The following is a 27,309-nucleotide window of genomic DNA, read 5'->3' as shown; positions in this document are numbered from 1 at the left end:
CAGAAAATATTATTTTTAATAAATCTAAAGAGCTCTGATTTTAAAATATTAAAAATGAAGCCCAGAAGTATTTCAGGAGTTACTTTGAATGTCATGAGTTCATGTTGCATAACATTTTATTTTTCCAAATGGATCTAATTTAATTTGTTCTTCTGTTTCTTTTTAAACAGGGAATATAAGGACAATATTAAACTGGTTGATGAGGGAATTAAAGAAATTGTGTCCCTACTTAAAGAGTTTTATGGAAATGACGAGAAAACTGCATTTGTCTTGACCTCTGACCATGGAATGACAGACTGGGGTTAGTCTGTCTTGAAGCATTGTGCACTTCATGATTAAAGTAGTCGTGACTGTAGCTTGCAGATATAATGTTGAAGAGGATTGCCTGTCTTAGTCTATGCAAAGTGTCTAGCACATAAGAAGTGTATGCTTAAAATGTTAGTGTAAAAAAGACTGATCTTACATAAAGAATCTTCTAACTATAGAAGGAATATACTCTCGTTTAAAATGAGCAATTAGAAAAAAATGGGGAGGAAAAAAGTACCTATTATTTATCCACCTAGGGTTAATTGTATGCGACGGCATATGGGATGAGGTTAAGGTACTATTCTTGAGGGACCTCAGACTACTGAAAATCTACCCTAGATGAGCCTGTCCTCCCTGTGAGATTTCCAAGGCAAACACAGTGCGTGCACAAGAGAGCTAAATAAGGCAATGGTGAGGTTTGGGTCCCCAAATCACAATATAGAATTCTAGGGAGCTGGTTCCACTTCGTAAAGGGCTTTTGGGCTGCACCAGCCAGAGTGGCCTGGAAGAGAAACATCTAGAGACTATACTTTCCTCTCCAGAGCAGACCTGGCCTCAACTGCCAGGGTCTTGTGGGGGGTTACTCCTCAAAGGCACTATCTCTGTTCTTTCTGCCTTTGGAGCTACTCTGGTGGCATCTCCTTCAAGCATTATTATTATTGTTGTTGTTGTTGTTGTTGTTGTTATTCTTTCAACCAGAGTCACTCAACAGACATTCTAACTTTTGTTTTTGTTTATGCCTGTTTGTTGTTGATACCCTGACTTGCTTTGGAAATATTTTAAAACTAATTGTTACACAGAGTTGCAAGCACTGGGGGTATGTGGTGGCTAGAATTAATTATAGATGGATTGACTCTTTAAAACTAAGTATTTAAAAAAATATTTAGGTATAAGTTAGTTCTCATAAACTTATTACTCTTGGTGTCTTCTTTGTAGGTTCCCATGGGGCTGGTCATCCTTCAGAGACTTTTACTCCTTTTGTCACTTGGGGAGCTGGAATCAAGTATCCCCAAAAAGTATCAGCTCAGCAATTTGATGATACACTTTTAAAAGGTATAAACATCTATCTTTATTGTTTTTATAAATATAACATTTTAAAATAAAACCAAAGTTTATTTAAAAAATCACTTTTAAGTTACAGTTTTCATTTTGATATTGTGTAATTGCTATTTCTATGTATTACTTTTGTATAGTTCATGTTATTTGGTTTATAATGTTCAGCTTGAAATATATAGTTTCAGTTATTTGCCTGACAAAAGTTCAAGTATAAATTATACTATTGATTTTTCTCTCACATGCCTTATTATAACTGGGATTTAGATGAAACCCTGAGTCAAATCTTACCTGCAATGATTATCAGTTAGATATGTACACATATGCAATAATTGACGTTTCACAACTGGACAGATTTTGCCCCGTCTCTAGTACTTTTGAAGTCTCTCTGTGTTGCCCAAGCTTCCCTTGCTTTTCAGTCCATGAAGAAAGGGATTCCTTTTTCCTGGAGCTCTGCTTGTTTTATAAGGTAAGGTTTTTTCCAGGGTTCCAAAGGTTTCACTAATTGGACAAAAGAATTCCTCTCAAGTGCCTTGCTCCAGATTAGTTGCATCAGACTCATCCAAAGCACTTGTTAAAAATACAGATTTAAAATATATATATTTCCAGACCTTGTCACTAGATATTTTGAGTCCAAGAGTCTGGGTGAAGACTAGAAATTTTCTTTTTAAAACCTTCTCCAGGGATTCGGACTCAAACTCTGTATAGGGATTTTTATCAGAGAAGACTCTTTTTGGTTTGTATAATAGAATTTCCCTAGAAACTTGCTTTCTCTTACTGCATTCATTTTTTTATTGAAGTATAATTCTCATACCACAAAATTCACATTTTTAAAATTGTATAATTCAATGTTTTTATTATATTCACAAGATTATGTAATCACCTCTACTGTCTAATTTCATGATGCCCGCAAATGCGGAAATGGGTAAATTTCATAATACCCATTATCATCACTCCTTATTCCTCCCTCTGCCCATTACCTGGCAACCATTAATCTACTTTCTGTCACTTTGGATTTGCCTATTCTGGACATTTCCTATAAATGGGATCATTCACTGTATGCTGTTTTGTGTCTGTGGCTTCTTCCACATGACACAACGTTTTCAAGGTTCATCTGTGTTGTAGCATAAATCAGTAGTTTATATCTTATAGCTGAATAATATTCTATTGATGTATGTGCCATGTTTTATCTATACAGTCATCTTATGGACATTTGGGTTGTTTTCACATTTTGGCTATTTGGACAATGCTGCTATGAAGATTTGTATGAAAGTTTTTATGTGGACATATGTTTTAATTTCTCTTGGCTAGATATCTAGAAGTGGAATAAGTAGGTCATATGAAACTCTATGTTTACTTTTTGCAAATGCCAAACTGTTTCCCGAAACAGTAGTATCATTTTATATTCGTATGCTCTGCAGTAAATGGATTCGATTGGGTCTAAATACAAGCTAGGTTTGTATTTAGGAGTTTGTATTTTGGCATTTGATTTCTCAGTGAATTAATGTTTTAGAATCACATGACTTCAAGAATCATTACAGAAAGAATATAGTTTTTCTTACATGAATATTAAGTATCTTAAGTTACAAAGAAAGAGAATATTCATTTTTTTCCTAATCAAGTGATTAGTATGAAATTTTAGTAGCTGACTAATAGTAGCAAAAAACTTAAACTTTATTATCTTATTAAAGGATATTTCATCATAAAAATACCTTAGAAACCTTTTATTAATATATATTAAAGTCATTAATTCAAGACATAGCCTCCATTATTTTGTTTACTGTTTATTGAAATTTCTGAATTTATATGTAGAAAAATGGGGGAATGAGATTATCTTTGAAGGCAATTTTCATAGTAACTCACTATACTGTTTTAACATTTGGGGTTAAAGATTGTACGAGCATCACAGCTACAATTTTAAGTATTTTGCAAGCAATTCCCATTACAGAACAAAGAAAACGTAGATTGACTAATGGACTGTTAATTGCCTTATTAACTAACTCCCTGGAATAGGATTGTAATTAGTTGTAGTTATACTAAGTTGTTTTCATGTGCCTTTTAGTTTATCTTTCCTACTTTAGACTTTTGATGTTTTGAAACAATTATATCCAAATGAGCATTTTAAAAGTTTAATAAATCATCATAGAAAACACCAAATATTTACTTTTCAGTTATTCTTTTAAAATTCTCATTTTAAAAATAAACAACACACTTTTGGTTCACAAGTACTTGACTGAAAATAGACTTTTCCAGTACTTGTGTTTTTATTTAAGCATTGACCCCTCATAATAATGAAATGATTCATTCTGTTTTAATCTTAACATCAGCTTTTGTGTCTGATTGTGTCTTTCAGAATCTAAATTGAGGTACTGGAAGAGGCAAGATATCAATCAGGTATTCATTTCAATTTAGTCATGTTCAAATTTAATTATCTCTTATAAGAAGTTTAGACAAAAAACAAAAAAACAAAAACAAAGAAACAAACCAAAAAAAAACACCTGAAAATAGTTTATTAATAATAACAATGGTAAAGGATCTTTCAAAACATTTCAATTACCAAGGGAAATTCTTTCAGTGCAAATACTTTAACCTAAGTAATCTTTCTTTTGGCAAAATTTAAAAAATCCTCAAGTAAAACTGAAAGAAGACTGTCTCTAAATCACACTGGCTAATTAAAGAATTATTATGTAAATTGAAATTTGCATGCTTGTTAAATTTCTGTGATTTCTTATGGTTGCCTTGCTTAGTTGCTTTAAACACAGATCTAATAAAACCTCATTAGAGGTTTCTTTCCTGTAGTATATCAGTTACCATTTCTTTTTTATTAATACACATTTATCTTGAATTCCACCCAGCATCTCTACAAAGGCAATGGGAAAAAAGTGACAAGAGTATAAATTATCCTTATATTGGAAACCTTATTGTGGAAAATACATGGCCAACCTAATCAAGTTAGACTAGTAACATTATTTGTAAATAGAAAGCACAGAATTTTCACTGTTGAGATATACTATGTAAATAGCCAACTTCACTATTTGTAGAAGGCATGGCATCATTGATACATGGCCTCCAAAGTGGCAGGAGTATCTTATCTTCTCCAGGTCACCTCATCAGCTGATACTCCTTCCTGTGGTGGATAAACCAAGGTCTAGGATCTCATTTTCAGGCCTGTGGTTGCAGAAGCCTATTCTTTCTCAGCATGTTAAGAATGGTTTCTTGTCTCTGGATGGATGTGTATTAATCAAATAAATGAAAATTTGTAAAATCAGAATAGCAATTTATTAATTTGCATGCAATAAAAAAATACCGTCAAAGGGATAGGAATAACTCGAAGACCGTAAAACAAGAACATGTTTTACTTATCACCATAATGGGGTTATAATAAAACAATGAATGTAGGTTCAGCTGTTCTCTCAATAATCGTACTTCACATCTACATTAGGTGAGAATTTCTCTATTCATTTCTTGCATCAATGTTTTGTATATCTGCAGTATTATTTAAACATTGTACAAGCATTAACATTAACGTTAAATTGTTAACATTAAACATTGTGTAAGAGATATAATGGCGAATAAAAGCAGACACAATCCCTGTCCAGGGAAGCTTATACTTTAAGGGTGAGAACAGACACTAATCAAATTATTATACAAATAAACATAAAATAGCTGTGATAAGTACTACAAAAGAGGCTTGTGAAACCATGAGAACATGAACGGATATCCAGTAGCTCACCATTATTAGTGGTTTCGCTTTCCATGGTTCCAGTTGCCCACTGCCAACCATGACCTGAAAATAATAAATGGAAAATTCCAGAAATCAACAATTCAGAATTTGTAAGTTGTATGCTGTTCTGAGTAGTGTGATGAAATCTTGTTCTGTCCCTCTCCATCCCACCCGGGACGTGAATTATCCTGCTGTCCAGTGTCTCCACGCTGTAGATGCTCCCCACCCATTGGTCACTTAGTCGCCATCTCACTTATCAGATGGACTGTTGTAGGATCACAGTATGTTTGTTCAGATCACCCTTATTTTACTTAATAATGGCCCCCAAAGTGCAAGAATAGTGATGCTGGCCACTCAGATATGCCAAAGAGAAGCCATGGAGTACTTCCTTTAAGTGAAAAGGTTAAGTACATATATATATATATATATATATATATATATATATATATATATATATATATATATGTAGGGAAAAACAGTATCTGTAGGATTTGGTACTATCTGCAATTTCAGGCATCCACTGGGGGTCTTGCAAGGTATCCCCTGTGGATAAGGGGCACTCCTGTATCTGGTAGACTGTGTGGTCAGGAAAGTCTTCCTGAGAAATTCAAGATCGAGCTGAGATTGAAGAATAAGTAGGAGTTACCAGGCCAAGGTAGGAGGAGGGCTCTTCAGGCAGAGGGAGCACTACATGTGCACAGAGCTCTGAAAAGAGGATCCATGGCATATTAAGGATCTGGAAGAAAGCTGGGATGCAGAGCAGCAGAGACTGTGGTGTGATGTGAGGCAGAAAAAGGTAGTACTGGACACGCAGGGCCTCTGGGCCTTAAGGACATAATCCTAAAGCTTGGAAGTGTTTGAAGCCTGGAGAGTGACAGAATCTCATTTTTGGTGCAAAGATTTCTCTGGCTGTAGCACGGAGAACAGATTAGATGAGGCCAACAGTGAATTCTGTGGGGAGAGGAGAGGGTGATCAGCAAGCCCTTGGGATTTTCCAGTTTTCTGTGAGATAGTACTTAGTAAAGAGAGTCCAGATGGTAAAAAGTGAGAAGGATTGAGAGCCTGCGACCAAACTCCCACTATCAGTGGGGGACTAGAGAAGGTATGTGGAAAGGAGACCCAGTGTGGCTGAAGATGCCCAGCAGAGTGTGGTGTTACCGAGGCCAGGAAGGGAGTTGGCTCCACCGTGCCGCTGAGCGGTCAGGTAATTATAATAACCGCAGCAGCGTCGGTAGCCACCAGTTATTGCCAGGCACTTTATAAATTTATTCTCATTTGATCATGCCATAGCTCTGAAGGGAGAAACTTATTTATTTTTTAACTGATAAGAAAACTGAGGCATTGAAAAGGTTAAATGGCCTGCCCAAGGTCTCAGAGACTGCAAGCAAGGATTTGAAACTGGACATTCTGACATCCAAGCACTTTGCTGCCTGAAAAATTGGGAGGACTAATATGAAAATAGGCAATTAGATTTAGAAAAATGGAGGTTATTCGCTCTCTTAGGGAGACTGGTCTGGGGGATGATAAAAGGTCAAATCAAGTTAGAGTGAACTGAGGGCTGATGGGAGATGAAGAAACGGCGACAGAGAGCTCGAACAACTCTTCTGGGAAACTGGGCTTGAGGGGGAGCTATCCACAATGGGATCTTCTGTCTAAAGAGTTTCTTGGGTTTTTCACCTGTTCTAGATTCACTGGCTGGCCAAATCTTCTAATACATTCTTTCTTTCTTTAGTTGGTATATATACTTTCTCCAGTTAAAGTCTACTGTTGCTATTTTTTTTTGTCTAGTTAAGGCATCCTTTTCATAATACTGAAAAACTGTTATATAAAGTGGTCAAGTTCTTAGCTGCTAAGATGAGCAACTTTTTCTTTTAGTGCGTTTTACATTTAGAGCTCTTAATAGTTCCTTTTCAAGTTTATTTTTTCATAAGATCATGTACCTCTAGCAAATGACATTTTTAGAGATCAGTATCTAATGTGTATTAAATAAATGTTTGAAGATAATGGATTATACTGAATGTGATGCTTATATTCCAAAATATGGTTGCATGAAATTATTTAACGTTCTTGTTGATGTCTGTAGATTTCTTAGAATTGAACCTTTTCTGTTTGTAGGCTGATATTGCACCATTGATGGCTTCTCTTATTGGAGTTCCCTTTCCCCTTAATTCAGTGGTGAGGAATAAAATTTTTGTATTCTCAGAATAAAAAAAAATATATATCGTACTGTAAAATTTACTTTTTATGTGTTTCTGAATAATCTTTGATTACATTTAAAATGGTATTTTCTTTTATATTTTTCTAAATATGTAATACCTTATAATTGTGTATGTAATATAATCTGCAACATGGAGTACAAGACTAATAGCTTCTTTAAAATTTTTTATATTCTAAACTGTATAGAGATGTATTTTAGTTATGTGACAAAAGCATGTAAATAATTTTTGTTTGCAAGCAGCAGAAACTAAATCTATTTAAGAGGAATTATTAAGAAGACATTGGTGGTTTGTTGAGTCAAAGGGCTGCTCAAAAACCAGGCTTGGAAAGGAAACAAGAGAGCTCTGGAGATTCAGAAAAAGAACCAAATCCTGGTCTGCTCAGGGCAGCAACACTCGGGGAGAGTAGCATTCTACCTGTTGTACTTTCGTTCCTTGACTCTCATAGTCAAATTCCAGTGCTTACCATTTGAGCTGTCTGGCCTGGGTTATGTGCCCACCCTTCAATAAGGGAGGGCAGGGCCACACGAGAGACCTGTATGCTGTATCCAATGGGAAGGGTTTCTGCACATAGACTGGTAATGCTGCTAAGAATGGAAAGTGGATCCGAACAAACTAAATCCATTCCAACCAGCCATTCTTCTTCATTCTTCAAATCAAACAAACAAACAAACAGAAAAATGTATCTAACTTAGATCCTGAGTAATATGACCCCTGTAGTCATAAGTGTGTGTGTCTGTAACTGAAACGAAAGTTTCACAAAACAATCCTTACTCCTACTATGTGCAATATACTCTCATATTTCTTAGTATGTCTTTCTTTTTAAGTATGCTAGCTGTGGCCTACCATAGTGATTTTGTGTGTGCAAAGCGTTTAGTACATTCCCTAGCACATCGTAAGATTTCAGTAAATGTTAGGTTTTATTAAACGTAATTCATCTCTTTTGCTTTGTTTATTATATCTACCTTGTGATAAAAGTAATAGAACATTTTTCAGTTATGGCGTAAAAAAAGATATTTTTGTTTAATTATTCTAGTACTTTATTTGTCCATACGTCTTGTCTTCATTGCTTCTTGTGCAAGTCTATTTTGTTTTCTAAGAATAGCCTGACCTTTGTCTACTAATATTAAACCAGTATTTATTATTTACAGGGAATCCTTCCTGTGGATTATCTTAACAACACTGATGTCTTTAAAGCAGAGAGCATGTACACAAATGCAGTACAGATTCTTGAACAGTTCAAGGTAAAATAAGACCCACACACAAAAATGGACTCGGCTACAACTTAAAAACTGAATACCTTTAGTGAAGATATTTGTTCTAAGAAATGATTTTCATACATTATTATCTTTAAATGTTGTGTATTCGACCGCTGTCATACAGTTTCCCATTTCTGAGGTGCAGGTTCCACGAATCAGTTTGAGGATGTAGAATTACCATTGATGAGTCTTCCTAATTATAAGACTACCACATGTGCTTACAAAGACTACAAGCCAAGTCTTTGTTCATTGGAATTTGCCCCCATGGAAGTAGCATTAGTGATTGCAACATTTCTTGCTTTCAGTGTACTTTATCATATGCATTATGAGCTTGCAAAGGTGCTTGTTTAACTGAAACTTTCTTTTATTCTTAAAACTGTTAATGCAGCTCGGCTTGTTTTCTAAGAGCTAAAGTACAGTTTAATTACATTAGACAATGTTATTTTGCAGGCTTGATATGCTTAATTCTCAGTTTATTGTGGTGGAATGATAATGTTAAATTTTTCTTTAAATATTTATGAAATAATATAGTAACACAAAATTCCGTTTATTTTCAAGGTAGTTAGCCATCCCTGAAAAACTCTTTTAATGGATGCTTATATTTCAAGATGAAATCAATTTTTTTTCTCATTTATACTATAATAAAATATTTTCATACTTGGTTCCCAGGTGAAAATGACTCAGAAAAAAGAAGTCACTTTACCATTCTTATTTACACCATTTAAGTAAGTATTTTATATTATTTATTAACTTGTAGGAAAGAATTTTTCAATGAGTTTAAATGCTGACAGGACAGATTAATTACTTAGAAAGTTTGTCTGTTTTGAGTATGTGAGTGCTGACTCCAAAATGAAAGCCTCTTCCATTGTTTTTGTCAATAATGAGCCAGATGTTAGATCTCTTTGAATGGTTGGTAGAGGAGATATAGTGGAGCAGAGAAATATGGGAAACATTAAGGAGATAGATTTGACAGGGCTTGACTGGAACTTCCAGGGGTGGGGGGATCTGAGCTTGGTTCATTGGGAAGGTACTGGTACCAGTATGGCTTATCCAAAGCAAGAAGAGCTGTTTTGAGAGTCAAGAGTGCAACTTACATTTGAAGGTATCAATTAATTGGTTAGAAATAGGGATGTGGATTTCAAGATAGAGATGAGAGTTGGTTGTGAAGATTTTGGAGCCATCAGTATAAAGATGGTGGTGGAAACCGTTACACATAAAGGAGGCCCTAGGGAGAATGTAGAAAGTGACAAGAACAGGTCAGTGACACAATTCTGGGAAACACTGACAACTACTGGGTGGGTCAAGAGGAGAGCAGACTTTGGGAGGCAGCAGATTTTGCTCTCTCAGATCCCAGAAAAATATGTTTTCCTTGACTCGGGAAGGGGAGATTTGACTCAAAAACCAGGCCCTGCATTACTGACTTGGGCAGATTTATTCAGTCTCCTTGGGGTTCATTTTCAGTTGGCCAGGATTCACGATGAATTAGGAAGAAGTTTGCCCTTGACCAAAATAAGTAGGAAGTATTTAAAATGTGCATGTTAGGGATGTGATTGAATGACTTATTGGAATTACATTTGACGACTTATGCACCAGGAGTGTGGTATTCATAAACTAGAAAAGCTTAAATATTGCATTGCCCTGTGAATAATATGACTGTATGCCTGACTGTGTGTGTGTGTGTGTGTGTGTGTGTGTGTGTGTGTGTGTGTGTGTGTTTATACAGGAGCAAAAACAAAGCAAATTAGCATTTTGCAAGTTATGATCAGATGAAATTAATTACCCTAAATAGTATATATATCAAAAGTAGAATTACCTTTGAGGAGTGTTCCTAATTGTAAGATTATCTCATGTGCTTATAAAGACTATAAGCCAAGTCTTTATCTATTAGAATTTGCCCCATGTTATATCATATATATCTCTATCTGTGTATATATCATATGCATCTGTTTATTTATAAGGTACTGGTATAGTCAGACCATAACAAAATAAGCAAATAAATGAACAAGAAATATATTATCAATACTTGGTAAGAAGAAGGCACACAGGTCTTTGAAACTGAGGCTAACAGAGGGTTGCTTAGGTGCAGCCATTTTAGAAAGACGGGCCAGGGAAGCACTCTGGAAGGGGTTCAGGTGCACGCTGCCAACTTCTTCCTCTTGGCCTTCTGGCTCACCATGAGCTCCCTGTGCTTTGATGCTCAGCATCTGCCTGCACAGCCACTGTTAGCTTTGTGTCATCTGGGGGCTCAGCAGGATGGTTGATTCCTACCCACTGGCTCACCCACCCTGGAATAAAGCCACCAGCTTTCCCTGCAGACTTGAAAATCACCAGTTGTGGAAAGCCTGCAATATAACCAGAAAAGCCTAAGATAAAACGAAGAATTGACTCTTGAGGAAATAGATACTTTCATGAAGAGAAAAGAACTTAAAAATACCAAAGTCCTCAGAAATATCTGAGAAACTATCGCATCCATAAGATAAAAAGCAGTGTAAACTTTACAGAACAAGAAAGAGTACATTTGTTAAGAAAGGTCAATGCAATTAAAAACTTAGGGAATGATAAATTGTACAAGAATAGTCCAAATGGGAGACAAATCCTCCCAATTACAATAGGTAGTGAGCAGACCTCAAGTGAAATGAGATGAATTTTAAGTAACATATGGATTGAGTAACATATGGGGGGGAACATGGTGACTTACATGCAAGGCATACATTTCTTTATTTCCCAAATCAATGACAATTGGAAACTTCAGGGAAAAGGAAACATTTCAAACTGTAAGAATGTGCTTTAATCATGAAGCTACCTAAGATGTGACATGATTTGGAACAGTTGCTGGGACTATGAGAAAGGGAATTCATTTGAACATTGGCACGTGGATCAAGGCTTCAATGAAATAGATGAGAAAATCTAATTATAGCATAAAACTGCTACTCAGTGAATGATATTTAAATAATCATAATGTAAATATTGATTTTTCAGCTTTTGAGTCAAATCTTAGACAAAGCAAAGGAAGACATAATTATGATTACAGGATAGAATGTGGAGGTTACTAACCTTTACAAGCTACAAGGTTACAGGTCGGAAGGCAGAGGGAGAAAGAAATATCAGTGGAATAGTAGTGGTGCTGTTGTCCTCATGAAATAGAATGGGGAGAGTCTGGCTCTAGTTGAGAGATAAGACAGAGGTTTAGGTATTAGATTATTAAAGTGACCAACGTAGCCACCAGAGAATTAAAAATAGTAATACACCCATATTGGGGGCGGGAGGAGACAGCAGGAACAGCCAGAGTCAGTGGAGAGTCAACAGAAAATGCCTCAGGTCATCAGGTCAAGAAATAGTAATAAAAGCATGTTATTAAGAAAAATGGAAGTTACTACCAAAATAACTAAAAACAGACACTTGAACAGTATCTGCCTCTGGTCTGGGAAGTTGAGAGATGAGTAGGGCAGGGATTATTGGTTGTCATTATGCCCTTCTGTATTCTTTTTGATTTTTAAAAATTATATGCATATGCTACTTGGATAAAGCTCACATTAAAAAAGAAACAAAAAATAAATATGTATTTGAATCATTGGCATGAATCATGAAATTATAAAAATCATGGGCATGAATAAAAAATTTATCTTTCCATGTAAATTTTAGAAATCATCATTTTGGGCTGTGTAAAAAATTATACAGTATTTATTTAGGCAGTAATTTGGAGGGAATTGACATTTTTATAAAATTGAACATTACAATCCAATATTTATTTATATCTTCTGTTACATCTTTAAGTAAAATTTTATACTTTCCCTACAATATACGTTTCTCATTATTTTATTCCTGGATATTTTATTACTATTATGACTAGTATCTCAGATGGTAGTTACCACCATTTACCATCTGAGTACAATAGGCTCTTTATTTTTCTCTAATCCAATAATTTATTTTTATTTTTATACCATCTGTTTCCTTCCATTCACCATTACATATACACCTAATGTCAGCATAGTCCACTTAGAAACTGTATCAAGTAAAATTGGCACACAACTATCATAAAATGTGAAAGAATACAGTCGTCATGCATCTTTTTTTGCAAAACAGCTCAGGTTTTTGTTACAAACAATTGTGTGGGGAAGTCCTTTCCTCCTGAATAAGTACCATGTTTTCTTTTCATTTTTAGAAGTATATTGTTCACTCACAAATTCTTAAGTTTGAGAAAATTTATCTAGGATATTGACATCTGACAATTCATAATCTTAAGATTTTACTTACCAGATCAATTTCACCAGCATCACTAGATTTTACTTCAATCATATCTTTCTACCATTCTTCCGTTGTCTTATTTATAGTCTTTTGTAGCTTAGTAATTGATGAATAATGTAATAATTTCTAGGGTGATAGAATATCAAATGTATCAAGATATAGAAAAAATAAGATTGCCAAAATCCTATAACATGTCTTAGACTCGGATAAGGGTCCAATGGATCCATATGGTAATTGTATATCCTATTTTATCCTATTGTTTAAAAAACATGTACATTTTATCTTTGATATTTTAAAGACCTCAAAGTCATGAAATATCCATTCTGACAAATGGAATTGCTTAAAAAAGAAACTCAGAGCTAAAATGGGGTCTAGTAGACCCCATGCTATGCAAAGGTATGCCCAGCAGGTGGCGCTACATGACTAAGAGAAACAAAAGTTCTGCATATCCATGAAAGTACCTTAAAAATGAGGAAAAACACTTTTTATTTGAAAAATGTGTACTATAGAGGTCAAAGGAAGACAAGACAAGCTTTAAAAGAGAAAAATTTCATGAAATAAGAAAAGAACAATGAGAGATATTTAAAAGATATTTTAGAAAAAAATGAAAATGGGAAGGAGATACTGTACCTTGCCAATAGAAGCAATAACATGTTATCTTTTATTTAAAATTCACTATGTGAATTCAGGGAACTTAAATAAATTTTAACAAAATATTTTAATGTGTTTTCTACTAAAATTGCAAAAGATACTTTGGTTCTTTTTAACATATTTGTTTCTTTTAGGTTGACATGGATTAAAGTTCTCTCTTAGACCAAAATTTAAATGCTGATTTTAATGTGAATCTTTCTACCACGTCACCCATCCGATTTACTAATTATTTGCTAGAAATGTAATTTCCTGCCTCAAAACTGAAATTCTCTTTTTGAAAAAGTAACTTTTATATATCACATGCATACATAGAAAAATATTCATTTTATGACATAAAAAATAACATGATTCTACAGCATTGGTCAGTCTAAAGAATGCAAATTATTCTAGAAATAATTTTTTATTCTGCTTTCTCTGTCTTTATCTTCTGGAAATGTATTATTCTTTAATCTAAATATGAATTCTAAAAAGGAATGGTCTAGATATCACCAGGTATCTCTAAAATATTAGTGTAAATGCAGGTGAAGTAGTTTTGTAATAAAAATCTGAGGAAAGAAGATATAATACTCTAAAGGGCAGCATTTTAAGCCTATTTTTCTCCCCAAACATTAGTTCACCCTGAATAATTGATGATAAAATTCTTGCTAATCCTAAAACATGGGTTATTTTCTTCTACAGTAGTCAGATAACTATGGGAAAAGGATGGAATGATAGCAATCACAACAAAGAAATACACAGTTCTCTCTCTCTTTTTACTTCATAAGTGTAACATGTTGCTAATAAATTCTTTTAAACTTGATGTTTTCAATGTAAAAGATTTAATCAACAAAGGAATTTTTTTCGATACAAATTACTATGTAGAAATGTTGTGTTGCCATTATCATCAGATATTACTTTTGCCAAATTCTCTCTTCTCCCTATCTGGGATATATATAGAGAGGGTGACAAAAAAATGTGAACACATTTTAAGAAAGGGAAAAAAAAACTATTAAAATTGTAGTACTCAATATATACCGATAACGAAAGATGAATACAAGTCATGTGTATACATTTTTTTGGCACCCCCGAAATGTCTATCTCCTGTTTACGGTGACTTGCATGGTTTTTTAAATGGTCTTTTCTGTATTTTCAATTTTGTGCTCTTCAAGGTTTACACAAGGTATTTTCTACTGACCTGTCTTCTAATATACCAGATCTCTTTGGCTTTGTCCAGTTTGCTGCTATTGAGTTCTTAATTTCAGTTCTTACATTTTTTTCAATTCTAGAATTTCCATTTCCATTTATTTAAAATACAGATTCCAGTTCTTTGGTGCAATTTTCTATCTTGTTTTCTATTATCGAATATGTTAACCACAATTATTTTAAAGTCTGTACCTGATAACACCAACAACCGTATTATTTGTGAGTTTATTTCCATTGTCTTTTCAACTGTTCCTGTTGTTGAGTCTGGTAGTTTTTAAATGAATTTATCATTGTATGTTAAAAGTTTTAGAAGCTCTGGGTTATCTCATTCTCCAGAGAGGTTTTACCTTATCTTCTGACAGGCACAGAGAGTAGTACCTAACGGACTCAAGGCTGTGTAAGTTTTGTTACGTCTCTTCTGACCTCCCATTTGCCTGTGCTCTTAGAGTGTAGGCTGCCAGGGACCTCACCTGAAAGCTTGTGTTATTTAGAGGCCTTCCTCGTCCTTCCTTTTGGTGGCTCCTGAACACCACATTTTGTCTCTCACATATCTTGAGACTACCAAAACTTCTGTCCACTTTTCAGGGGCTTTCTTCTTAGTTTCTTGTCCTCTTATCCTGCACAGCTGAAGAATCTGAGTAATAAGCTCACCTCTCTTCTCACCAGGACTTGGCCTCTGTTTCTTTACCCGAGTTCTCCATATGTAATAGAATATAAATTCTTGCTTATAAATGTTCCTTCTCTCATTCTTAAGACTTCACCTCAGAATCTGTATTAAATTTGTTTTAGATAACTATTTAGATAAACTATTAAGATAGTTTTCATGTCTTTTGGTTCATTTCTTTATTCTTAATCCATGGTGAAAATTGTATATTGTTATTTTTTTCCCTTTCGAGTCCGCAAGTCCTGGCTGCTTTGGCAGCCGCAAACTTTCATTTTTACCTCTGTGGTCTCACAAGATTGCTGGAAGCGCTATTGGATTCTTTATCTCCCAAGGGGAGCCAAAGGCCCCAATTCTCAGCCTTTTGCCCTGTGCCAAGAAGAAGCATAACAAATGCCTTAAGGGTTACAGTTTGCAGAATGCTGGATTAGTTCTCTGTATTTTCCTTCTCATTAGGATTTTAACCCTTCAGTTCTTGATGGTCTCATTAGCTTTCCAGTACTTGCAAATTGATTTTTAATTTTATCAGGCTTTCCAGTTGTTCCTGGTGGGAGCAGTGGTATACATACCGAAGCTTCTCCATTATAGCCAATAACTATGGTTAAATCTTAATGTTTTAATTATTTTAATAGAAAAAAACTGGTTAGTAAAATGTGAATGAAAAAGTAAGGCACATACACAATAAAAATTATACAAACCATAATAAAAAATTACCTTTCCTGTGTTCCAGTCCTCTAGTCTTTTTCCCTGGAGGCAAAATTACACTTTTCTCTCTCTCTCTCTCTCTCTTTCTCTCTCTCTCTCTCTCTCTCTCTCTCTCTCTCTCTCCATATATATATGGAGAGATATATATTCTCTCTCTCTCTCTCTCTGTCTCTCTCTCCATATATATATATGGATCCATATATATATCGTCTCTCTCTCCATATATATAAATATATATATATATGGAGAGAGAGACAGAGAGAGAGAGAGAGAATATATATATTTATTTATTTATTTACTTACTTATCATCTATAACATATGTACATGTATGTATATATCCCTCTTGCTAACATTTAAATTTTTAATTTTGAAATACTGTAAACATGCTGAAAAGAATGGAGAATATAACAAAATCCTTGTAGGTTTAAGAAATGTTAGCATTTTACCATATTCTTTAGATCCTTTTTTTCCTTAAGAAATAAAATGATGTAATACAATTGAATCCCTATTTTTAAAATCTACCAACTTTTTACAATTATCTTTCTTCCATTCAGATGATTTTTAAGATTTATCCATTGTGACCCATGCAGATCCCTTTATTAATAAAGTTCCCTTTATTCATTTTAATTTATATGTGATATTCCTTTGATTACACCCTTGCCAACCTCCCTTGTTTCGCTGTTGTTAATTGTTTTATCTTTTTTACATCAATGGTAATTAACATATTGTACCTTATGTTCTGGACTTTACATTTCTCACGAAAGAAGTTCTCACGAAACTTCTTTATGTTTAAAACATATGATACTAAGATTTATTTTGCACTCCTTCTCAACTTACGGAAAACAAAAAAAAATTATGTTGGGGGACAAGTTTTTAATAATAGTCTTTAATGTAATAATGCTGCAGCGAGGTTTGTACAGGGCATTTTGATGAATTCCAGACACATTCCGAACCTTTGGTGTGTCCCAAGGTTTATAAAAGTTCCATTTAGGAAAAATACAAATTAGCCTGACCCTGGTTTCTTTACCGAAGTACTCCATATAGAACATGGTATTCCATGTATAATAGAATGTAACATAATTAATGTAATGTAACATAAATGTTTCTCTTTAAAAATGTTTTTTTCTCTCATTCTTCTTAAGAGTTCACTCCAGAACGCATATTAAATTAGCTTAAGTAATTTAGTTCCAGACAAGCTTTCTTTTCATCTTTTTTTTTTAATTTAGCGAAGCATTAGATGCTTTAAGAAAGGCAATGTATATTATTTTCTTATTTCTCTTCCTTTTTTAGGCCTGAAATATTTTGATAACATTTTAATCAATTAAGATTTATTGATTTGTTTGATGTGCTTAGCACTTTGTTAAGTATTATTGTGGATGTTAATGGAAATAATTAATGGCTCACATGGATGTTAAAATTTTTGAAGAGAACTAAATTGCTCATTAGACCACACTAAAGTGCTCATGGTGTGAGGTGAGATTTGGGCTGGACCATAAAGGATGATGAAGATTTGATTTTGAAAAGTGGAGAGGGGAGGATCGTTACAAATAAGAACTCAGAGGTGAAGACGAGGCAGAGGAAGAATGAAGAGTGTAGCCGTTTTATAGCTGAGGATATGCATTTGGGGTAACAGGAAATTAAGTAGAACAGAAAGAAATGGTCACCAAGAGTCCCGGAAGTTTAGAATGGATGACGTAGACAAGAAGATGCCTATATCAACTTCAAATAAGTTACAAGATGCTGTTAGGAGGCTGAGTGCCTCAGAGCAAGGGGAGTGAGAACAACTAGAAAGGTTTTATAGGAATTTGGAAAATTCAGTTTAGATGCAGACTTCAAAGAATACCTGTGCCCTTTGGTGCAGTAATTCCATTTCTAAGAGTACTAGGAAGATAGTACAAAATGTGTGGTGTCTGAAGGACAGAGAACTAGGTCGTGATGACATCTTGAGGTAACTTTTCTTTCTGCTTCCTGGTACCTTTTCCTTCAAATCCCATTGAGTCCAGGGGTGGTGAATTTTCTTGCAGTCTGAAACAGCGAATGGGTTCCCGAGTTGAAAGCTCTGGGATCCGTGGGTGTAGGCACAGATTCTTAGTCAGGAGCTCCTAGAGAATTCTAAAGGGTTTATTGATGAGCTTCTGGGGTTCATGAATTTTCTGAAATTATATGTAAGATTTCAGATTATGTACATTTTATAGACAGAGTTCTGGAGTTTGAAAGAAGTTTGTGACTCTACCCAAATTAATAGCATTGCTTAAAAGGTTTATTTCCTTTAAGTCTCAATGTTTTCAGAGACTGCTGGAACCAAGCAGAAGGAGGAGGATATGTGATCATATCATGTTGCGCCATATGAAATTGGCAGTATTTAATTCGGTAGCTTTTGAATCAGCACAAAAATATCAATTTTATGTGCTCTAACCTAATATGTTCTTAAATAACTTTTTTGCACTTTTTAAATGTGAAGATATTCACCTTAGGAGTAAAGGTTTTAGTTACGCAATGTATGTTCAATTTTGTGTTTAAGTATATTTATTACAATAAGGTAATTGAGTTCTGGTTATATTTCCTCAGTTTTGACATTCCATAAATTTAATGTCTTTAGATACAGATTGTTTTTTCAGTTTATGCAGTATTGGAGTATTTAACTTATGTATTTAAGGTTTCTACTGTGGTCAAACAAGGACAGGGAAATGATGGAGAGAGAAATGAAAGATAGGAGGACCCAAAAAGGTGTATGGTATAATATAAGAATGGCACACGGGTTCAAATTGTTTACTGATTTTGATTGTTGGTTAGGCTTTTCCTGGAGCTCTTTGATAAAGAAAATTCTCAGTCTCCGCCTGGCTCAGGGGTGCAAAGCGCATGATGGATCTGCCTGGTGTGTTGTTTCTGCCATGAGCACTGGAGGCCTGAGTGGTGGCACTCATGGCACTGTTTGCTGTTCCGCTCATTATGTTGATTTACTCAGAATTTCTTTGCTAGCCTGACTATTACGTTTCTTCAAAATGATTTATTAATTATATAATGCATATAAAAGGACTGTCATGAGTGTAGTTTGGCAGTAAAAGCTTTGAGTCAAGACAACCAAATTTAACTGTAAGCTATTTCTTGGAAAAGTTCAGATAACCACCAAGAATACAATTGAACTCATGGTTGGTTTCAAATATTTATTTATTTATTTGTTTTTCTCAATTTTCACCATCCTTTTATTTTTCAATTAAGCAAAAAAAAAAAAAAAAACAAGAAAAAATCTAATTGAAATGTGGAAACATTTTGAAACTAACCTGTTTTTTTCTTTTCTTTTGTAGGTTGCTTTCTGATTCTGAACAGCTCAACATTTTAAGAAAAGCAAGATCTTATATAAAACAGAGGAAGTATGATGAAGCAGTAAGTACTCAGGCCTTGCAAATATAAGTAGCTAATCACTGTTTCAGGTCGGCTGGGGGGGCATGCTGTGAAGTGGAAAGCCAAGTGGGCGGGCCTTCCTGAACCCTCAGGAAGGGCTGAATTCCCTAAGAAGCTGCTTCAGCCATGGGCATGCATCTCTTATTGAACATAATATTATGGGTACATGTTTTTGGGGTAGCATTAGAGATGAGCAGTTGCTATTTTCTATAATGAAAACGTATGATCCAAGTTTCTGTCACCTTACTTAGGCATAATATTGTAGAACGTGATATATTTATACTTTTGGAATTATCAACACACTATCAGAAGTCGACTGATGCCTATAGAAGCTTTGACCCTTTCCAACTCCGACCTCCCTGTGCTTTTCATTAATTTTCTCTTTGTGAAATGGTCATATAATTTTGAAGTAGGAAAGAATTCTATTTTCAGTTTCTGATATTGCCTAAGTAATACTGTGCATGTGTAGTGCTTATTTTTGTTCTGATTTTAAAATGATAAGCTATTCTCTAAAATATGAAGATATTTTAATGATGTTTTATAACTGATTTGGGTGATCTAATATGAGAAAATCAAAAGTGATATAAATGTGGGAATTATTTTGGACCTATAATAGAGAGCTTTTATTTCTTTAAATGTCATCTGAAGATAATTTCCACAAAATGAATCATTGTAAATCACTGAACATATCATAGTTTACATTTAAATGCTCTTTCTTAACAAGATTTAAAAATTCATTTTATTCAGGAATTTTTCTTGTACTTTGCAAGAAAATCTTTGAACAATTAAAATCTATTTTTGATCCGTCATCCACAGTTACTTTGATTTTAATAATTTTCTTCCTTTGAAACTTAGGTTCCTTATTCTTTCCATGTGGCAAGTGATATTTTCCTTTCTCCTTAGGTCTCCCTTTGTAAGGACCTGATTCATCTTGCATTGAAAGGATTGTCCTATTACCACACTTACGACAGATTCTTTTTGGGCATCAGTGTTGTGCTTGGTTTTGTGGGATGGGCATCTTATGCTTCTTTGTTGATCATCAAGTCGCATTCCAGCCTCACCAGAGGTGTTAGTAAAGAAGTTAAGGTATGTTCAGAAAATATAATGAACATTAAGATGATGATGTAAAACCACTAGGACTAAGGAAAGAAATCGAAGCAAATCAACTGTAATGAGTTCATGCATTGTGCAAGTTGTGCTAAGCTAACTCTTATATTTCATTTGCTTTTGTTGTGTTGGGTTTTTTCTCAGTTATCTCTGTTTTTTTTGTTGTTGGGAAAAGGGTGTATTAATAATAATGGCCCTGTAACTTAAGAGGGCTGTAAAGATAGCTATATAGTTTAATTTCTCCTATGGCATTAACTGTGTTAATTTTCTGTTCTTTTTTAAATAATTATTTAGCATGTCATAATTATTCCATATCTTCCTAGTGATGGTGGTCAGAAAACTACTTCAAAGCAATATATTTAACCAATATTAAAAGTTTAGGAGCTGGAAAGCAATAAAATCACTTATTCAAAATGTTCTTTTTCAAGGAATGTATATGTTTTCCTAGAACTATTTTTACTTTCTTTCAAGTTACTGAAATTGTTACAGATTTCCAGAGCTTTCTATTTATCCTCATTTTAAGAATTAGTCCCTAGTTTATTATAATTTCAGTGCAAAAATCTCTTTAATAATGCTTCATATTAACTGGGAAAATGTAATACTACATATGTGGTTTTATTACATAAAACACTTTACTCTTTTAGAATATATTGCTAACTATCATTTACCAGGGAGAATATGTCACTTCCATTTCCTTTACTTTATTTTCTCTAATAATTATTACCAGGTATAAATCTTCTAAAAATTGATATATTTGGATGGTGTATTATTAATAATAACAGTCTGCAAAGATTTCCAGTGGTAATTTTTTCCAATTTTATTTTATTTGTCTGTAATGGAAGAAAGAACAGTAGTGTTTATTCCAGTTTTTTATAGTGCTTTAATGCATCTTAAATAATTTCCTCCAAGTAATTGTCATTATTTGAATATATATGAAATTGGCTAGAATAGGAATAATTTTTATATATGATAGGACAGGAGATAGAAACAACCAAATTTCTGTAATATATATGTCGAGGCATTCTGCTGGGTACTTAAAATTTATTTTGCCGTTTTAAACTCATAATAGTGCTGGAAGTAGACATTACAATTTCTCTTTACAAAAGAGGAAGTGAAAGCTGTTCCAGTAACTTCCCAAAGATTACTCGGCTAGGATGGGAGGAATCAAGATTGGGATCCAGAGCAGGCCCATGCCAAACACTCCCTTTTCATGTTCACCGTGATGTTCACATCACTGAGAAAGGATCTCATCTCTGTAGATTGATGTGTCAGTAGGCTTCATAGCTGATAGTTTTTTATTTATTAATCTGATAAAGCAGCAAATATTTAATTGAGTGTACAGTACAATGCTAGATACTGCATAGGCTATACAAAGAAACGTAAAATTCAGATTCTACCCTCCAGGAGCTTAGGATTCAATAAAATAGATAATAGATTTACACACATAACCACCTTAGCAGATATAGGTCACTATACTACACTGCATTACAAAAGACAACTTTACATTTAACAACTTTAATATATGCTCAGTGCTTGAATGTGTTACAAAGAGAATCAGTTTTAAATAAAGGAGAGCTCACTTTAGCTAGGTGATAAATAACAGGAAAATGTAAGTCTTGGTTGAAATTTAACAGTCAGGCTATAGGGAGAGGATGAGAATTAAAGCAAATTAAATGATACAAACAGAGGCAGAGTTGGGAGAACATATTATTATGCTGGAATAATGTGTAATATTTATTAAGCCCAGTGTTCCAGGACTATCCTGGGTGTTTGCATGTGTTTTTCAGGTAAGCTTAACACTCCCTGAAGTTTGGTGGTTATGATGCTCGTAGTATGGATGGGGGAATCTAGGCTCAGAGAGACTCACATTTTCTTCAAGGACACATCCTGGTGTTAAATGACAGAACGAATTTTTCTAATACTTAAATTCATGCTCTTTCTCCACCATGCTGCCTTTAAAATAAATAGTTCCATTTGGGTAGAATGTAGGAGAGACTAATAAGAGATAAAACTGACGATATAGATTAGGCTGAAGTAATTAAAGGCTTCAAATGCTAGACTGTAGAATTTAGACTTTATTTAGTGAAGAGTTGGTATATCAGGTAGAGTTAAACCAGAGAAACAGAATGAGTAATCTGAAAATTAAGAGATATAGTATAAGAAATTGGCTTACGTGGTTGAGGCAGGGCTAGCCAGGCAAGTACCAGATCCATAGGTCAGGCCATCAGGACGAACAGATGGAACTTGCAGGCAGGAGCTGAAGCCGCACTCAGAGGGTGCAATCTCTTCTTCAGGGAGCCTCCACGTCCACTCTTAAAGCCTTTCAACTGATTGGATCAGGCCCACCCAGATTGTGTAGGATAGTCTCCCTTACACAAAGTCAACTGACTGTGGACTGGAATCACATCTACAAAATACTTTCACAGCAACACATGATTAGTGTTTGTTTGACTAACTGGGGAGTATAGCCTAGCTAAGGCTATAGCATAAAACTGACCGTTACAGTAGAGGTCATGAAAGTATTTTGAACCCTTTAGTTCTGTTTGCAAAAACTATCTGATTCTCCTTCAGTGAGAGTGTCTAATCTAGTGAAGTGACACAATCTAAACTGTTCCGAAGGAAGAACAAAATGACAGTTGTCTACAGTATTAACTAAAGGGGGGCATGGAGAGCAGTTAGGAGGTAAGAGGACTGGAGCTGTGCACACAGAAGCACGTGATGCTTGCACTTGGGGTGCAGGAAGGCTTTGCAGAGGAGGTTATTGCTGAAGTGAAATCTTAAAGGGGGAGCAGGATATAGCCCAGTGGAGAAAAGGAAAAAGATGCACAGTAAGAGCGGCATGTGCCAGATGAGGAGGGTGGGGGCATGGCTTCCGGGAGGCGCTGTTAATACAAGTCACGGATTCGGCTAGAATCTGAGGGCTGTGGGGGAGTGAAGATGAGCTTGCAGCAAGCGTTACCCTCCATTGCCAGGTGAGGACACAGCCTTAGACAAGCTCAGTGGTTTAGTCAGATTGCCAGGCAAGTAGACGGCAGCACTGGAACTCAATTGAGGTGTGACTCCAAAGTTTATGTCACTTGTGCAAGACAGTGTTCCCCAGATTATACAGGTTTCTAACTGATCACAATGACAGGCAAGGCTGCACTGAACGGCCCCTGTCCCTTTTCATGTGATTCTCCACAGCTCCTTTTTACTGAGCTCTGCCTTTAACTCCTATGTATTTGCCTCTGCTTTTGCCTGTTAGATGTCTTCTGCTTTAGAACTAAATCTCCTTGTTTGCTGCATTCCCCCTTTGTTTTCTTATTACCTAGTACAATCCTAAAATATTAACTGTTGAAACCGAATTCCATGACTCAGTCTCTACCTGTGTGGTTTCATAACACAGAGCGTGCGACTTAACGTTTGCTGGTTGAAGGAGGATTGCAATGCACATAGCATTTCATTACCATCAGGGGTTTTGGGGAGGCTGGAGGAGGCAGGAATCAATGATGAAGCAGAAAAATGTCCCCCACTCTTGTTATTTAAAATCCTTTCGATTTTTACTGCAGCTGAACCGAATTCTTTATGATTCAGTTTCCTACAAGTAGATCATTTGTAATGTCTATTAATTACATTATGTACCAAAGTGTTAGATAATTATACCACACTGTACTGACTAGAAAATCCCTCTTGAGTTTTTAGGTACTCTCTTAAGCGTCTTTTCTTATTATTTTCCTATTCTCAAAATGATGTGAAACCATCAGCTTTTAAAATGAGTACCTGCATCAGCCACTTTCAGCTTTAGAGACCCCACCTGTCCACATCTCCTTGACATCTGCCCCTTCACCCCCCACCCCTGCTGTGGGACCTCCTGTATACTGTTTCGCACATCTCCATTTTCAGTGCTATTTGCTGATGGGTTTCTGTAGTGACTGCTGGAACTAGTGCAAAGAAACAGAAGAGGAGGGAATAAAAAATAAAGGTAATAATAGCAGCCATTATTTATTAAGCAGTAGTAATATTCCAGGCATTTTGTTAAGCTCTTTACGTAATCTTATTTAAATATTACCAACCTTGATAAATAGATATGGAATTATTCCCATTTTGTAGATGGGGTGAAATTCTGTCTCAGGAAAATTTTGTACTTTTCTCATAATCATACAATGAGCAGGTGACAGAGCCAGGATTTGGATTCTGATCTGTATAACTTCAAACTCTTGATCACAATGCTGTGTTTCACCTTCCTTTTTACAACTGTGCCCTCATTTATCCTCATTTCTTACCTAATTTCTGGTGACATTTTATGCCAGTAGGGAGGAATTCTAAAGAGGAAGAAAATCTCTTGCTTTTTCTCCCCAAATTCCTCTACTTACCTTACTTAGCTTTTGCTTACAAAGTAAGGGGGGAAAAGGCAGAACAAGGCCCGGAAGTAGGAGAGCACCACGTTGGTGTTCCACTCCTGATTTAAGATCTCCGGTGCTGATCTTAGTGTTACAGCTCTCCCTAAACATGTCCCTTTCCCTGTCGCTGGAATTGCCGTCCCTGACCCACATCCTTCCTTCTGGCCCACAGCAGCCATTGGCCTGGGCAGCCTGGGGAGGCCGTCACTATGACTCACACTGAGAAACTTCCTTCTTGTTTGGCAGGTGGTTAGGAAAAGGAGATGGGACTGAATGAACCTGCTGTCGTCAGGCTGTGGAGAGGGAAGCGTGGGCAGCATGTCAAGTTGGAGTTTGAATAGATAGGAGCATTGTTCCAAATGAAGATCAGGCCCTACAGTTTCTTGTGGGTTGAATGGGCTTTTGTGAGCTCGTCAGAGAACTCAATCAACATTTATTAAATTGTTCCTAAGGAGAAATATGCTCCGAGTTCTAAACAAGTTGCTTGCAAACAAACATTAGGAATTGCCTTATTACAACAGTTCCATGCTATCCAGCTTTTTCTACTGTACTATGCTTCTCCAATGACAGAACTTTTGAATAAAATGTTTTTCTTAATCATCTGGCTGTAGAATCTTTGAAAGAAAGTAATACATTGTCTTCACTGTATAAAATCTCTTAAAAGCCTATCAGTTAGCATGAGTTTGGAAGTGTTTCAATGTTTTGTTTGATTTTCAGAAACCAAGCCATCTCCTGATGTGTAGCTTTGTGGCTATTGGTGTTTTAATAGCATTTTTCCTGCTGATTCAAGGCTGTCCCTGGACTTACTACGTGTATTGTTTGTTGCCAGTGCCAATATGGTATGCGGTTCTAAGAGAGTAAGTAACACATCTTGCTGTCTTGTTTTTCACTTCACTGACAGGTAAATCTGGACTTCAAATGCGTTAGATTTCTGTAGCATAAGTCATCAAGATATTTGTAATACCCTCAAATCTCCAAACCCTCTTACTTCATTTGTAACAGCATCAATGTTGCATATAAATATCCTTTTTGTTTTACCTTTCTTTTAAAACTTCATCTTTATTGCCTTAGGAAAACAATGACCTTGTTTCCTTCTTTGTGTATCTTTTATAAGAAAAATCTGGAGTCAAAATAATTAATATTGATTGAACTATGCCATAAGTAACTCACATTTTTGAACCTGTCTCATCATCTCAGTTTCCAATGTCTCCTCCTGTTTCACAAAGAAATTTGCATGTTTTTTTCCATGCGTTTTTCCCCCTCCTTTCCTAGCTATCATGTAAGCCTGGATAAATGAAACTTTGATTAAATAATCAAATCGCATAATATGTACATGCAAGATTAGTGGATATTATTCACATGTGCTGTGGTTCTAGCTTTAAGTGCCTCCTCATAAGTTGGACTTAAATGGATTCTTACCGTTGTAGAAAGATCAGAGGTAGAACTCTCAGGTGAATTTCAAGTACTTTAAAATAAAACCGCTGTTACGTTGGGCTGGGTCATATTCACAGGCAAGGGTCATGTTGCAGATCTTGTTGATTTCTATGTTTGTACAGTAATCTAGAATCAAAACTTCGTCTTGGGCATCCAAGCACCCTCTGTCCAAACCAGACCCCAAAAGCTGTCCAGGGGATAAGAGCCCAGAATAAAGGTCATTTCAGGGTTGGCCAGTATGTTTGTCATGACACAATGTGTGTTTTTATTCTAATTTTTGTTAACTCCAGTTCTGATCACCTTTTCCGTCCTTTAAAAACATTAAGTGTTAAAAATATTAAAATGTTAAAAATATCAAAAATAAGAATTAAGAGGTTAAAATATCAACATTTTAAAATATAAGCCAAAATGACACTGACAAAAGAACATACTGTTATTTCTTTCTTTGAAAGGAATGGGGATGCTGAATATATCTATTTAAATCAGATTTTTTTTTTTATCCAATGTCATTTGCTCTGGTTTTAAAACTTTTAGGATAAAAAGTTTTATCCTTTTAGAAAATTATATTCTACCACAGAACTCCACATGAATGATTAAATGTCCTGATGAAGATGACATATATATTTAAATTTTAAGGGAAAATGTGATTTTGAAAGTATGTTGTGTTCTATATCTTTTTGATAAATTATGTAGAAAATAAACAAAAATTCACTCTTCTAGAAAAAAATCTTCTAAATGATTTTATAAAATCGTCTCTTGTTTTTCTGTGCTTATTCATTGTTGTGAACAAAAGAATGTTCTCCTTTTGGCTAGTGTTAGCTTTTCTTTCCTTCTTGGCACCTTAATAGTTTTGATTACATTATGTAGACATTGATTTCAATCAGAAGAAGGTCATGAATCAAATGATACTGACCTTTTATAATTACCTACTTAATAATGCACTACAAATGCTAAAAATTTTTCCAGTAATGAAATATAAAAAAG

At 35.0% G+C, this 27,309-nt stretch overlaps 1 protein-coding gene across 3 annotated transcripts in view; it reads left to right on the top strand.

The window, feature by feature from the left end:
* The window catches only part of PIGN (phosphatidylinositol glycan anchor biosynthesis class N), a 95,869-nt gene that overhangs the window by 20,002 nt on the left and 48,558 nt on the right, over positions 1–27,309 (top strand). For all 3 annotated transcript variants that reach the window (XR_004421072.1, XM_033087633.1, XM_033087632.1), the window contains 9 exons: positions 171–301; positions 1,243–1,359; positions 3,713–3,753; positions 7,199–7,258; positions 8,451–8,543; positions 9,228–9,283; positions 19,309–19,387; positions 20,309–20,491; positions 25,609–25,748. Coding sequence is in view for 2 of the 3 variants with exons in the window: in XM_033087633.1 (XP_032943524.1) it covers positions 171–301; positions 1,243–1,359; positions 3,713–3,753; positions 7,199–7,258; positions 8,451–8,543; positions 9,228–9,283; positions 19,309–19,387; positions 20,309–20,491; positions 25,609–25,748 (900 nt within the window). In the remaining variant the exon portion in view is untranslated. The remainder of the gene's footprint in view (positions 1–170; positions 302–1,242; positions 1,360–3,712; positions 3,754–7,198; positions 7,259–8,450; positions 8,544–9,227; positions 9,284–19,308; positions 19,388–20,308; positions 20,492–25,608; positions 25,749–27,309) is intronic.

This window comes from Rhinolophus ferrumequinum, chromosome 19 (assembly GCF_004115265.2).
Source record: "Rhinolophus ferrumequinum isolate MPI-CBG mRhiFer1 chromosome 19, mRhiFer1_v1.p, whole genome shotgun sequence".
Lineage (NCBI taxonomy): Eukaryota > Metazoa > Chordata > Mammalia > Chiroptera > Rhinolophidae > Rhinolophus > Rhinolophus ferrumequinum.
Note: the sequence above shows the minus strand (reverse complement) of the source record. Positions and strands in the feature narration are given on the sequence as shown.